Here is a 15297-nt window from a genome sequence, read left to right on the forward strand (position 1 = left end):
TATATATATATATATATATATAACAGTCCATTTCCAAGCCTCTCCTCGAGGAAGCCCAGTATTATATGTAGTTAAAAAGCAGCTCCTGGTTTGACCAATCAGTGCTTCAGTAAATTGTGCTCATGATTTAATTGATATTAACAAGTCTCTGTGGCGGCTGTGAAGGTGTCATGGAAAAATATGGACCCAAGAAATTCTTGTTACTATTTATTGTTTTTATGTTTATTTGAATTATGAATATGACTTTATTCTAACGTATATTGTGATAAACTCACTGCTGAGGTCAATTGTTAAAAAATTTGCTTAGATGCCTAAAACTTTCACACAGTACTGTACATCATCACGGTCTCAAAAGCTAATAATAAATATGCTTGCATGGTTTCTGACACTGCATGATGTACTTATATCTATAAACAAGGACTAATGTACACTGCATAGCTACAAACACCAGCAGCTGCCTTGCGTTAATTCTGTCTGCACTTTTGTCCGTTTTCATATTTGTAAATGTTGTATTGATGTAAACACAGTCTTGCATTACAGTATGTGTAAATCTGAATGTGTTAACAGCCAGCTGAGGGTCAAGTCTGGACTAAATCAGCTGACCGACGCACTGCAACAGTATAACAAGCGGGACGAGTATCAGCCGTGAAGGTGCAGTGAATGTTGGGGCTGTGTTGACGTCACAGTTGCACTGTCCTCCTCCAGAGCGCGGCTTGTATGATGGGGTAGGTGCTGGTGCAGGACAACGCATCCAATCGACAGCAGTTGATTTGGGAGTGATGACCCCCTCGTCCAGACCTCCACTCTTTAGAGCCCAGTAGGAGTTGCCCTTGAAGAAATATGTGTATCCTTCTGTGGAAAAACACCACACGAATGAACATATTATTATGAAATGCAGTTCATACTGATAATCATGCTGACCAATCACAGCATCCTCCCCAAGATGAGCTTCTGTGGGGGTTCTGATGAATCTGTGTATTCATGTAATCCAGCTAAAGTACATTATTTTGGTCAGAATAACGCAGGCCAGCCTTAAAAATGTCTACACAATACAGTGATTGAGAAACTTTACAGTGGTGGTGATGGAAACCAGGGGTCGCCACGACTACACAAATATGGACATTTTATTTACCATCCAGAACCACCAGTGAACCTACACGAGTCTTACATGGAACAATGATGATGGTGAAATAGTGTGAAATCTGAAAATATTACATTTTCTTTGTCTCACAACACCCTGCATGTAACCCTCTACCATGAATGTGTTGTAATATATAAAATATATAAGTTTTAGGCCAAATGTTTTTCTGAAAACTCTTGTCAAACAGTGTCTCAGACATCAGGCAGTATCTTTCTGTGAGGGAGCTTTTAGAAGTAGATGTCTGGTTCCTATCACCACCACTGTGAACAGTTCTGACTCAGAAAGTTTCTCTAGAACGGAGCATTTCACACCAAACCACTCTGAACAACTCTGTTTACATCTGAACTACTTAATTATGCAGAAATGTAATCATGTCACATTATTGATTTGCCAATAAGCTTGTAATAAAACTGTAAGGCAATCGCTAAAATGTACAGTCATATGTAAAAGTTTGGGCGGTCCAGTGATGTATTGTTGAATTTCTAAGACTGATCCTCTACAGAGAAAAGACTTCTGCACGTTTTAATGCACAATTACTCTTTATTTGCTGATTTTAACACATTCAGGAAGATATAAAGCTTAAAATGTAGACTGTGCAAAAGTTATGACACACCTTATATTTTCATCCATTTTTAAAATTATGTTAAGCTCAGAAAATACGTAGAAATTGTGTGTTAAATTGTACATATTTAAGGTTATTTTCACTTAGAAAATCAACAAAATACGTCAGACATTTGCATACAACTCATAGCAACACAGCCTCAATACTGGTAATGTGTTCATATCCTTCAGCTCGAGTTCAGTATAGTTTAGTATAAAAGCTTACCTTGTCCCCAGCTTATGACATCATCAGGGTCGCTGGGCACACCCTTCCACAGTGAGACACTTTTTGGGTATTCTGCATCCGGCTGTGGCACTGTGCCTCCCTGACCTTCGGTGAACCTCCAGAATTCCCCTCTGCTGAATAGATACGTCTTCCCGTTATGAGCCCAAACAAACGCCGACTGTACTTGGTCCACCTGCTTCCCGCTCTGAGTCCTCATGCGCCACTCAGACAAGGGCCGGGGGTAACCAGGCAGAACGCTTGTGTCCTTGAATATCCAGTAGTTTGAACCTAAGAGGGCGGACAGACATATAAACGGACCACCGACATAGACACTATGCAAGATAAACCAGGTGATTTTGCCCAAATGGAGCTACTTTGCATGGAGAAGTCAATTCTACTTACTAGACACAGCTGTACACAAAAAGTTGAACATCCTGGTACGAATTTACTGCTGTCATTCTCTACAGAGAACACACTTAAATCTTAATCCACAATTTCTTTATTTACTGACTTTAAGATATTTGGGGGAAAAAAAAGTACAATATATAATGTGCCGTAACTTTTTCACAGGCCACATTTGACGTCCCATTTTTCCCCGATATGTTAGATTCATCAGATAAACAGTCATTGTGCACTGAAATGTGCAGAAGTGTTCGCTTTATTTTGACAAAAACAGTTTGCACACCACTCCACCGTATCTTTTCAGACCGTCTGTACTGCAGTGACATTTGGCTCACATTTTACTGTTTATTTGCTGAATTTAATATATTGGGGGGGAAATTAAACAGAAAATGTGACCTGTGCAAGTTATATTTTGTTTCTTCATTTTTTTTTCTTATGTCACACATAAGTGTGTTCTCTGTAGAGCAAGAGTGTCAAATCGAACTGCTGAAAGCACCATAATAAAAAAAAATATAAAGAATAATTTTCATATTTAATTTTTTTAAACATTTTGCTTTAAACTGAAATGGCCATTGTTTATTTCAAAATATGCCAAACCATTGACAGCAAAATATACGTACTTGTATTAGATCTGGAAATACTAGATCCACAAATACTAGACATTCTATACTAAATACTAGTATCACAGGAAGAAGAGCCCGGGTTCGATTCTCTCACCAGGAAGTGTTTATAGTGTTTATATTGGTTAAACTGCAGCTGAAACGCAGCTAGTGTGTTTGGTGAAATGACTGGGGGTGGAACTGTGGTGTTTCTAGTGTCCCACAGATGCAGTGCATTGAGAAATGAGTTAAGATTAATAGAAAATTACAATCATTTCATCAGCCGGTATCTGTTGCGGGCCTGATCTGGTCCACAGGCCTTGAGTTTGACGTATGGGCTGTAGAGGATGAATTAACTTACTTTCACTTAGAAAACCAACAAAACAGTTTGACTGGGGGTGTTTGAATTTTTGACATTTACACGGTAGGTGTATCTGATGACGTGGCCAATCAGAGTAAATACTTTTAATTTATTTTAATTACCTAATAAACTGTTAACCTGTGCGCTTATACAGGCACTTAGAAAAGTATCAGAAGCTGTGCTTGACTAGTAAACGTTCAATATTTCCCTATTTCAGCATGTTCTTACTGCTACTGGTGGTCTTCAGGAACGTCTTGCAGAAAATGGAATGCTTGAATGTCTTATGACTTATGATGCAAAAGATCCAATACGTGGATCTCATTTCAAATGCTTTATGAATATAGGAATATTTTATGCTCTCTTATTGATTTGTTGTTCTCAGGGCTAAAAAATGTGAACATTTTGGGAAACTGGTGGACCTTCCCTTTAACAAAACCAAACAACTTTTTCTTAGGCTGGGCTTGATATACTTCAAGCACTGCACTGCTCTTACTAACCGATGAAGAAGATGATGTGGTTATCAGTCTTTCTCTCGTAAACAGCATCGATCTTGTTGGTGTCATGCGGCAGCCCCATCCAGAAGTTAGTGATACGAGCCGGAGAGAAGGACACTAGAGACCCAGTTCGCTGCATTCTCCAGAAATATGACCCTGATATAACACAGCAGAAACAGAGGAAGCTTTTGTGCTTTGAAACAGTGGCTTGTATAAAAAAGAGCTTATGGTGCTGAACTTTGGGACTAGATACCTTTAAAAAAGAACACTTCTCCTCTGATGTTTGCCACAGCATCAAATCCCCCCTCACAGCGAGCCTGGGCGTCTGGGTCAGGCCTGAGAAAGAACAGTGAAAGGACACTTTGTCACCTTAAAACAATAGCAGATGGTGATAAATGATATCACAACGCATCGGTCAGCCGCTTCATTAAAACCATCAGCTCCACTGACCACATAGGAGCAGTTTGTAGTTCTACAGTTACATTATAGTGTTTATATTGGTTAAACTGCAGCTGAAATGCAGCTAGAGTGTTTGGTGAAATGACTGGGGGTGGAACTGTGGTGTTTCTAGTGTCCCACAGATGCAGTGCATCAGGACACTCACAGAGCAGGTACTATTTGGGTGGTGGGTGATTCTCAGCACTGCAGTGACACTGTTGTGGTGGTGGTGTGTTAGTGTGTGTTGTGCTGGTGTAAGTGGATCAAACACAGCAGTGCTGCTGGAGTTTTTAAACACCTCAGTGTCTCTGCTGGACTGAGTAGTCCACCAACCAAAAATATCCAGCCAACACTGTCCTGTGGGCAGCGTCCTGTGACCACTGATGAAGGACTAGAGGATGATTAGATCATACTGGACAGCAAGAGATGAGCTATCGTTTCTGGCTTTACATCTACAGGGTGGACCAACAATGCAGGTGCATCTAATAGAGTGGACAGTGAGTGGACACAGTGTTTAAAACTTCCAGCAGCATTGCTGTGTCTGATCCACTCCTACCAGCACAACACACACAGTGTTACTGCAGTGTTGAGAATGATCCACCACTCAAATAGTATCTGCTCTGTGGGGGTCCATGGGTCAGTTTTCTTACTGCATAGCATGTATTGTGAGAAGTGAGTATCATGATGTTATGTTTTTGCCATATCGTCCAGCCTCAGTGCTTTATGTATGGTGCAGTCCTCTCAGTCCTGGGTTTGTGGTCATTTTTATATTTTCTGATGAGTAACTGAGTCTTGTGTGTTCAATTAAGGAAAACCCAGAATAAGTTTCAGTGGTATGGAAATGGTAAGGGCTTATAAACAGCACTCACGGTGCAGTCACTCTCGGTGGAGGAGTTTTGGGCCGCTCAGGCCGGCGTGGCGTGGGCCGACCAACAGGGGGCGTTGTTTCTCTCTTCACTTTGACCCCTGCAGTCAATGGTCACAAAAACAACAACAAAAAATGACATTGAGCTAGAAGCCATTTTGACATGGGTCTTAAATGACAGTGAAAGGTTTAAAGGGCCTATTGTTTAAAACTCTTTTACCCTCTTAAAATCTCACTAACTACATGAACTTCAATGCAAACTGCGTGAGCTATTCATTGGTTATAGGAGTGTGTAATAAAACTTTGGACTTGCCATTGGCCCCCAGCCATTTAAGGGGTTAAATGAAAGAATGTGATGTTTCAAAGCATATTATTCACTCCCAATGATCCGAACAATAAGACCAGAGCTCATTTACATACATCAGTCTTAAAGAGAAATATGGGGAAAAACAAATCTAATATAAGAAAAGTGCAGTATAGTAGTATATGGGCCTTTTAAAGGAATATTAGCCCTGAGAATGTCATTGTGGGCTAAGATGAATGAATACAATCAATGCAAACAAATGAATATGAATCAGAACGATCTTATATGCAGAATGCTTTAGCTGTATGCACTGTGAGCCTCATTATAACACTGGGAAAGTGGCCAAAGTGCTACGAGGAAAGGCGTTTGCCCTGAATTCAGTTCATGACGGCCTTGCTGATGAGCTGATGAGCTGAATCGAGTGTGTTTAATGAGGTGGTGAGCTGAAGTCTGCAGTGTTTTGGCTTGAGAGGACTGGAGTCTGACACATGTGTTATAACATGACTGAAGTATCTCTATAGCAACCCTGCTCCTGATCTACCTTCCTGAGTTCACTACCAACCCTGATCTGATCCAAGTCATTAACCCATTTAATCAGCTAGCTCAGGTGTGTTAGATGTGGGCTGGAGGAGGGCAGATCTATACAAACAGGGTTGCTCTATATCCTTGGTCAGGTCTCTCACCGTATAAGGTCTGGATGGCTTGAAGGTCATCCATGGGCAGCTTATAGGTGTTCTCATCTCCTACAGGGCCACTGTAGTATGGCTGCATGATGGAGGGATGCGAGGAGGAGTGAGAGAGGCCCAGAGCGTGGCCAAACTCGTGGACAGCCACAGTGAACAGGTCTGTGCCTCTGTCGTCTCGGTAGGTCCAAGACTCCTCATCGTCGAAATGGGTGTCCCCAGCAATGTCGACATCCCCGGGGAAGAAGGCGTGAGCGAGCGTGCCGCCCTTACCATCAAACGGGTAGCCGTCGTCATGGATGGAGTGGGCAAAACTGATTTTAATGTCAGCCTGATTAGCCTGGCCAGTTTCACTGAACTGGAGGTTGGTGTTGTCGCTCCAGACTTTAAGGGCTTGGTACATTAAGTATTTCACCAGACTGGGATCGAGGGTGGACTGTAGCTTGGGGTAATTCAGGAGACTGCAGAGAGATGGAGAGAAGAAGGGAGAGAGAGACATGTTGATTATACAGTGAGGGGAAACTGATGCTTTTGTAATGTGTTTTGGCTTTTTTAATGGGTTGATATCACCGTGTAAAGGATCCTAATGGTTTAACAGGTGACCAGTGCTGACCAAACTACTGGTCTCTTTTGGAAACCATTAAGCCAATTCCCATTAGAAAGCGAAACCATTAGGTTTTAGTCCTAACCATTTCTAATGGTCCTTTTTCAACAGGGTTGAGAGATTAAGTCCAGTAAAGGCACATTGTTTGTTGTCACTGCGTCACAAGTTGACGTTTTCCAGCAGAAAAAATAAATCCATTCAGCCAATCAGCACACAGTATTCGGGTCAGGTGACGCAACACTGCTGGTGTTTTAAGCAGTGTTAGCACACCCTTAAATTAGTTGAGGCTCTGGACTCCTGAGTGGGCAGCCGTCTACACTGCGAAAAGTATCCAATCTGAAATCGAAAGTTTCTCATTTTGAGATTGTTGTAAGAATATCACAAGACCTATCTTCATCTATACTTATCTAGACATTCTTTACTGTATTGGCAGATTATTGCATGCTTTAAGGAATAATGCTGTAAATAAGCAAAATGATCTGCAAATATAAAGACATAATTTGGTAGAATGAGTGATGAGATTACCTTTCCCAGGAAGTCATAAGTAATGTTATCATTACATTTTGAGAGTAATGGGTTCCTTTTTTTTGAATAACTACCCAAACGCTGGAGCTCTCTCTACTAACATCACCTCTAGCGTTAAGTACAGTCTGCTGAGCCTGTACAGCGCTTTGTTCTGACTGAGTTTCTTTTGGGAGTTTAGTGACAAACTTTCTGCCTTTCCTCCTTTTTTGCGTTCTTCTGCTGCACTTGTCTCACTTTGTTTGAATTTCCCTCTCAACACCCACAAAACGGCACTACGGAACATCTTTTCCATAATGGAGATGATCTCTTATTTACCCTGTTTATATTAGTCCAACTTTACGCAGTTGTGCCATGATGTCACAACACGGAATAGTTCATTATAACCCTGGCTGGGACTGGGGCTGCACTGAAATCACTGAAAATAATCACTGCTCTCGCAAATAAAAGCTATTTAAAAATGCATCTATATTGTAGAATAGGTTATTTAACATCAGCATGTCAGTATAGCTTCTTTTCATAGGGGTCCTGTGCAGCAAAGACCACCCTGTACTACATAGAGTGTCTCAGTGTCTCTTTTCATCTTACAAACATTGCTTCATGCTTTTTTATTCATGTTTGTAAGTTGAATAACTATATGTGTGTAAATTGAAGTGAAGATACAAACAGTGGCAGTTTATTACCCCCTTAAAATCCCAGGCTTATTACAAATTTAGGCCCAATCCCATTTTTTATTTTCACTCTGACACCTTGTTTTCGAGTGTCACCCAAACCCCTTCAAACCGAGTTATAAGGGTTAGGGGTTGAGATCTTCCCTCTGAAATGGGAGCCTCAAATAAAAAGAGCAGGAGGGGAAAGTTCAGCTCCTCATTGCTGGGCTTTAGTTACATTTAGGGAATCATACGCCTTCAAAGAGGGAGGCAATTATTTATTATCACCCACCATTAATTCTTCAGTGATATGAAGCTGAAGTCAGATATTCACCAGATTCTTGTTTGAATTTTCCCGTTCCACCTTAAATTGTGCAGCAGTTATGACAACTGAGACACCACAATGTAACCATTTAAGGTGGAACCGGAAATGTAGCTAGCTACCGAGACATCAATATACTACTAGTGATTTTTAATGGCTGTTATAAAGAAAGGGATCATAATACACTGAAACGTCATTAAACTATGATAATACAGTGATTATCAGAATTCCTAGCAGAGACAATTCCCACATTTATGGGCTTCTTTGGTCTCTCAGCCTTGTTGCCGGTTTTTCTTTATTTCTGAAAAGGGGTTAGGGCTAAGTGGTAGGGACGAGGGGTGAAATGGGACGGGGCCTTAGACTTATTATTCAGTAACAACAGAACTTCAGCGCAAACTGGCTGAGCTATTCTTAAGTCCCAGAATTGTGTAATAACACTTTTGGCCTGGCTATTTAAAAGGTTAAATAACAATACAAAAGCGTTATACACTGCAGGGTTTGGTCGCACTTTATTTGGACGGTCCCCTATAGACGCTCTACAGAGACTTAAACCACTAACAAACTTTCTGGTGATATTCAGTTGATTTTCAACAGCATTATGGTTAGAGTTAGGGCTAGGGGTAGGTGTAGGTTTTGCCTTGAGGTTAAGGTTAGGGTTAAGTTTAGGGTTAGGAATAGATTTAATAAAAACTTTCATTCTGTTAGGAATAGGTTTAATAAAAACTTTCATTCTGTTAGGAATAGATTTAATAAAAACTTTCATTCTGTTAGGAATAGGTTTAATAAAAACTTTCATTCTGTTAGGAATAGATTTAATAAAAACTTTCATTCTGAACTTAAAGTTCAGTTTCATTTAATAGAAATTTAGGTGAATGTTACTTAAAGATATACTGAGCATTTACAAAGCATCTATAGTGGACCATCCAAGCAAAGAGTTTTTAATGTAATGTGTTAACACTTCCATTCTAAAGATGATTTGCTGATTGTGATTGTGTGTGGAAGAGAGAGAGAGAGAGAGAGAGAGAGAGAGAGAGAGAGAGAGCGAGAGAGAGAGAGAGAGAGAGAGAGCGAGAGAGAGAGAGAGAGAGAGAGAGAGAGCCCTGTGTTTAAGTGAGAATTGTTCACCAGACTGTTTGTATGTGAATAAACAGACCTCCATGTCAGGCCTTTTTTGCCCCAGCGGAGCCCAGAGAGAGCGTATCGCTTCTTCCTCTTTCTCAGCATGTCCTCCGTGCCTACGATATCCGGCAGTGAGCATCTTGGTTTTGACATCAGGTTCAGCGTGTCGGCGTCTAGAGAGAGAAAGCACAGACGGAAGAGCGTGGATCAATATATGGATTCCAGAAATGGACACTCCTAATGCAATGCACCCAGGGCGTGATAAACACGAGGCACCAGATGAAAAAGGATCATCCATGAAGCATCTTTACCAGTAATGCAGTTTGTCTAAGGCTTTACACAGACTGTGTCCAGAAATCCTGCCCTGGACTGCTACTAAACAATGTGACACCATGAAACTGAGAAATTCTCATCCTTCTAAAGACACATCCTTTCAGCAAACATTTCATACCGCCTGTCTGGTCATGTTTTTAAAAATGTCATGCAACTTAAAGACAATTTCTACCAATTGTTCTACATAATTACCTGGTTAAGATGTAAACAGAGCAGTTCAGAGCGGTTTGGTGTGAAACGCTCTGTTCTAGAGAAACTTATCAAGTCAGAACTGTTCACAGTGGTGGTGATAGGAACCAGACGTCCCTGTCTAAAATCTCCCTCACAGGAAGTTACTACATGCAGTGGTTATAATAGCTGTAAAATTTCCTTAAAATCCCGTCATAGTGGAGGGATGACACAAGCAGTGTATAGAGGCACTAACTTACCCAGTTCCCCTGTTTCCGTCAGTCCTGCGAATCTCTGCATCTGTCTGATGGCTTTCTCAATTCCTTCTTTGGTCTGCAGTTTTCCCGCATGTGGGTCGGGTGGAGAGAGGTAGCCATACCTGCTTAGCCAATCCTGACACAAGAGCAATAGGGACTTTCTTACTAACCAATTTAAAATATATCATCACTGTCGTGCAAAAACATTTTACCCCCATTTTTATCGCTTTTCTTTTTTTCTTGGCATTGTGTTAAACTTTTGTGATGAGCAGACTAACAGAAACAAAATTACTTACAAAGAAATCCTTTTACATGAACTCAGATTATTATTATTCGACGTTTTTTCCTTCTCCTGTAAAATCGCCATTTGGAGATCTGAAACCAGATGTAGTTGCCGGAACCTAGGAGGGTCACATCTCAGCCACATTAAACATCTGACAGAGGTTCATGTCGTTCAGACCATCCTGACCATCTGTCTTATGGGAAGCCCTTAGCCAATGAGTAGGAAGTTCCAGTCCTGGAGGGTCAGAGTCCTGATTCAACACCATGCTCAACAAGGAAACCACCAAACTGAGCTGAACTCTGACCCTCAGTTCACCACCTCTCCCTAGCGCAAGTAGAAAAAGGTACAGAGGATTCAGTCCTCTCACTGCTGCTGCCTTTTCCACAGGGCTCTTCTCTGTAAAGACGTCCGGTCTCAGCTGGAAGGCCAAATGTGGTAGTCGGTTCAGAAGTCTGTTCTCCGACCCCAAGCCCCGATTTTTCTCGTATAGTATCCTGCCTGTGCGAACTTCTACCTCATGTTGTATTACTTCATTCCTGTCTCTGTGTTGATAGCGGAAATTAACGATCAAGGCCTTGTCTTGGTCTCAACATCATTTGGACTCGGTCTTGGGATAGGGTGGGCTTGATCTTGTCTCGGTCTCTGGATAAGGTGGACTCAGCCTTGTCTCGGTCTCAGGGAGCGAGGCTCGGTCATGACTCAGACTCAACTACTGCAAAGTCACTGTCTTGACTCGGGCTCACCTCTAGTGGTCTTGATTACACCATTAACTCAGATCCAGACTGTCTTTAGTCGTGACTGTCATCACCAGGTCAGAAGCACAGTTGATGGACTGTGAACTGGGCAGTGCACAATTCTGTTTGATTTTTGAGCTACTCTACAAATGCTATGTTCTCCTGTCACGGCAAACGACTGTGACCGCAGCTACTTGGTGCAACCTGGTGTGATGGTGTCCTGTGATATGGTTCCTACATGAACTGCTGTTCCAAAGCCACAGTGAAAGCTTATGGAAGCCGCTACTGTAGCTTGTAATGAAGATACTTGCAGATGATTAATAATGAATAAGAGAATTATAAGGGGGCTTGTGGCTACTTGGCCAACAGGCCCACAAACCTAAACCCTGGACAAACACAGTATCCTACCCTCAGTGGACCCTAAGTGTATCTGCTTCTTGCAGAGCAAGACAGAAAGACAAAAAAAACCCTTTAGATTCTTCATTTTTAACCTTGGCACTTCAGACTTCACATGGATTTATTCAGTTCGATCAGCAACTCCTGATTTAGTTTAATGAAGGACTGTTTAGATAAAGCAGGCATTGAATGGTAACTGTAAATACTGGACTGAAGATTTGTAAATGATTAAAGGTGCCGTGTGTAAGATTAGTGGCATCCCTCCCTCACCCCATCCCTTTCCAAGTGCATAGTAGAACCTATGGTAGCCATCGGGTTTTTGGCCATCGCCTGCCTCAATTTTGTTTTGCTTCTTCATGTTTTCGCTTCTTTGACCATGAGGATTCATCTTCCCTCGATTTTTACTCATCTAAAATATTATATTTGATCCTCTATTTGTTAAAATTAGGGTTTTCAAGCTTCTCACAACACAAAATAATGGGTAGCCAGCACCGGCAGGAACCACTGATTCTTCTTTCTATGTCTTTCAGCAGGAGCTACAGCGCCACCAAATTCAAGCTGCCATGGTTTTGTATTCTGTGTGTCATTTCTGCTAAAAGGTCCCTGTAAATCTTACACACTGCTCCTTTAAGATCATACAACATAGTGATCTGTTTGTTTTTATTCTAATATTAAAATTTTTGCAAATTTCCCTTATCTCTCTCTCTCACACACACACACACACACACACACACACACACAAACACACACACACATAGACACGTACACAAACGCACACACATACATAAACACACACACAAACACAAACACACACACACACCCATATATATATACAGGAAGCATTTAAATCAGAAGCATCTCTGAAAAACATCTATAATTATTGTATGGAAGACTTCAAAGAAGAGTACTCACCACACCCCGATAGTACTGGTCAGGCATCGGCGCAAGAGTGACCGGAGAAGCAAACATGACCACTGTAGCTGTCAGATAAATCAAACCAGACCCGGTGTCCATCACTTTGTGTGTGTGAGCCCACTGAGATGAGGAAAACAATCAGCCGCGCACACTAATATCCCCCACTGACCACCCCCTCAGCTCCACACTGACCGCCCTTTTAGCTTCACGCTGACCACCCCCTCAGTTCCTCTGCTGAGGACACCAGCGCGCACCGCGATGCCCAAAGTTTTAACACCCACACAAAAGTCTTTACTGCCTTTCAAAAGGTAGAGAAAGAACAAGCGTTTCAACTTTTAATCCTCTGCTCGGTTTGTGTTGTTAATCACTGCCTCTCCTCAGCGGCGGACCCTCAGCGCGCCGTGCGCTTCTTCTTCCTTCCAACTCTCTCCAGAGACAATGCAGAGCACAAGCGATCAATCAGAAAGAAAACCCCCCTCTCTCGCTCTCTCTCTCTCTCTCTCTCTCTCTCTCTCTCTCTCTCTCTGTGTCTCAATCTCTCTCTCTCTCTTTCTCTCTCTCTGTGTGTCTCAATCTCTCTCTCTCTCTTTCTCTCTCTCTCTGTGTCTCAATCTCTCTCTCTCTCTCTCTCTCTCTCTTTCTCTCTCTCTCTCTCTCTCTGTGTCTCAATCTCTCTCTTACTCTCTCTTTCTCTCTCTCTCTCTCTCTCTCTCTCTCTCTCTCTGTGTGTGTGTCTCAATCTCTCTCTCTCTCTCTGTGTCTCAATCTCTCTCTCTCTCTGTGTCTCAATCTCTCTCTCTGTGTGTCTCAATCTCTCTCTCTCTGTCTCTTTCTCTCTCTGTGTGTCTCAATCTCTCTTTCTCTTTCTCTGTGTGTGTGTGTCTCAATCTCTATCTCTCTCTGTCTTTCTCTGTCTTTGTCTGTCTGGGTGTGTGTGTCTCAATCTCTCTCTCTCTCTCTCCCTCTGTGTGTATGTCTGTGTGTGTGTGTGTGTGTGTGTGTGTGTGTGTGTGTGTGTGTGTGTGTGTGTGTGTGTCTGAATCTCTCTCTCTCTCTCTGTGAATCATCATTTATTAGAAACATGAGGCTTCAGGATTTCTCTCTGTTTGCTTTTAAGATCCATGCCACTCTTTACAAAGATGGCTCTACAAGGGTTCTTCAGCAAACACAATGGCTCTATATAGAACCATGAACATTCAAAGAGCCATTTAAGCATTCACACTCTGCACTGTGAAATGGTTCTTCAGATTGATAGAGAATGTGTTGCAGATGGTTCTATATAGTACTAAAAGGGATCTTCAAGCTTACAACAGAAAAAGCTTTTTTCAAAAAAGGTTCTATATGGAACCACATACAGCACATTCTCCGTCAGTCTTAACCCTCTACTGCACGCATCATGAGGGCAATTTAAAAACGACACTTGACATGGTCCTTCAATATAAAATTACATAATTCTACTACTATATATTATGATTATTAATATTCGGCCCTGATTATGATATTCAAAAACATTTTTAAAAAATGCTAATGTCTGTAGGGGTATTTTTGGAGGCAACACTGTGAGAGTATGGGAGGAAATGACAGAGCCATGTTCTCTGAAACGGTAAGAGCTGGCGTGTGACTGGCCAAATCCATTCCATTGTCACAGTGTTGCTTTTAGGCAACCTATTTCTGCAAATTCTCATTACTCATCAACTTATACTGAATGTTAAAATAGAGGTTTAAATGTGCCCAATTAGAAACAGTATGACCAAGTACATGCTTTTTATGGACTAACTCAAACTCTTCCCTTTATTGTTAACCCTGTCATTGTCTTAAAATATGTGTACATTATTGTAAAGTGAGGAAATTGAGTTTGTTGCCCTGAGGCAACATTGTGCAATAGAGGATCAGGAACCATTCTGACAATGCAAAGAACTATTTAAGCATGAAGTGGTGTTTTTGTAGATGCCAGGGTTCTGAATAGAACCACTGCCTTTACTAAAGAACCCTTAAGGAACCCTTTTTTTATATGACCCAGATTTGAAGTCTTTTCAAGATATTATGTCAATATTTCAAAAAGATATGTCATTATTTCAAAATTTTAAGTCAGTGTTTCGAGATATTACATCAATATTTAATAAACATAAATCAATATTTTAAGATATTAAATCAATGCTTGAAGATGTTAGGTGAATATTTTGTGGGGGAAAAAAATCCTAATTCGAGGATGTTAAGTTAATATTTTAATAAAAGCCATAATTTAAGATACTACATCAATATTTCAAATAATCCAGGATTATTTTAATATATTAGGCCTATATTCCTAAAATATAACTCAATATTTTTATATGTCACTGCCAGAAGCAGTAAGAGTTAAGAAGCAGGTGATTTTCTGTCCTTTACCTTGAGGGAATGGGCTCTATAGGAACAGGTGTATCAGGTACTGCAGTGTTACTGTGACCACTTACTGGCCACTTTATCACCCTCATTCTTACTCTATTTAATATATCTGACAGAATCAGTAGCCGTCCAGCTCATTAATTCACTATCGCCATTGGCCAGCTTCTTATTCTGCAGATTTTATTTGAGAATGGCACAAGTTTCTTTGTGTGTAATGTTTCCTGAAAAACCATGAAACTCCTGCATATTACCACACTATCCAGTGTTAGAGGACAGGTTCTGCTTTTGACTTGCTGTTCCTCTTGATGTCCCTTCTTCAAGCTCTCAGGGACTTTTAGCTGACTTTTAGCTCAGGTGGTTATTGGTGTTGTTCTGCAATTGCTCTGGTATCTCAGGTGGTTCTTCGATGTTGCTCAGCAGTTGCTCTGGTATTTCAGGTGGTTGTTAGGTGTTGCTCTGCAGTTGCTCTGGTATCTCAGGTGGTTGTTAGGTGTTGCTC

At 41.2% G+C, this 15297-nt stretch overlaps 1 protein-coding gene across 2 annotated transcripts; it reads right to left on the reverse strand.

Moving 5' to 3' along the window:
• Positions 1-270: 270 nt before the first annotated feature.
• Positions 271-12838, reverse strand: mmp25b (matrix metallopeptidase 25b). 2 transcript variants are annotated; one of them, XM_017720508.2, is made up of 9 exons: positions 12414-12838; positions 10092-10224; positions 9365-9503; positions 6114-6574; positions 5131-5227; positions 4077-4159; positions 3827-3979; positions 1968-2255; positions 271-849 (listed from the first exon to the last, which is right to left on the reverse strand). In XM_017720508.2, the coding sequence occupies exons 1-9, from the start codon at positions 12513-12515 to the stop codon at positions 590-592; spliced, it is 1716 nt and encodes a 571-aa protein (XP_017575997.1). In that variant the 5' UTR covers positions 12516-12838; the 3' UTR covers positions 271-589. The 2 variants fall into 2 exon arrangements, with proteins under 2 accessions (XP_017575997.1, XP_017575996.1); XM_017720507.2 differs by having other exon boundaries at positions 271-852.
• Between the last annotated feature and the right edge of the window lie 2459 nt (positions 12839-15297).

The sequence above is a fragment of the Pygocentrus nattereri genome, chromosome 13 (genome assembly GCF_015220715.1).
Source record: "Pygocentrus nattereri isolate fPygNat1 chromosome 13, fPygNat1.pri, whole genome shotgun sequence".
In the NCBI taxonomy this organism is placed as follows: Eukaryota; Metazoa; Chordata; class Actinopteri; order Characiformes; family Serrasalmidae; genus Pygocentrus; species Pygocentrus nattereri.

Excerpts from the sequence above, each read along its gene's own strand:
- mmp25b (XM_017720507.2), bottom strand. The coding sequence starts at position 12,515 with ATGGACACCGGGTCTGGTTTGATTTATCTGACAGCTACAGTGGTCATG. Across the intron at positions 6,575-9,364 it reads AAAAAAGGCCTGACATGGAG|TCTCCTGAATTACCCCAAGC; the intron begins GTCTGTTTATTC and ends ATCTCTCTGCAG. Across the intron at positions 2,256-3,826 it reads CCACATCATCTTCTTCATCG|GTTCAAACTACTGGATATTC; the intron begins GTTAGTAAGAGC and ends CCGCCCTCTTAG.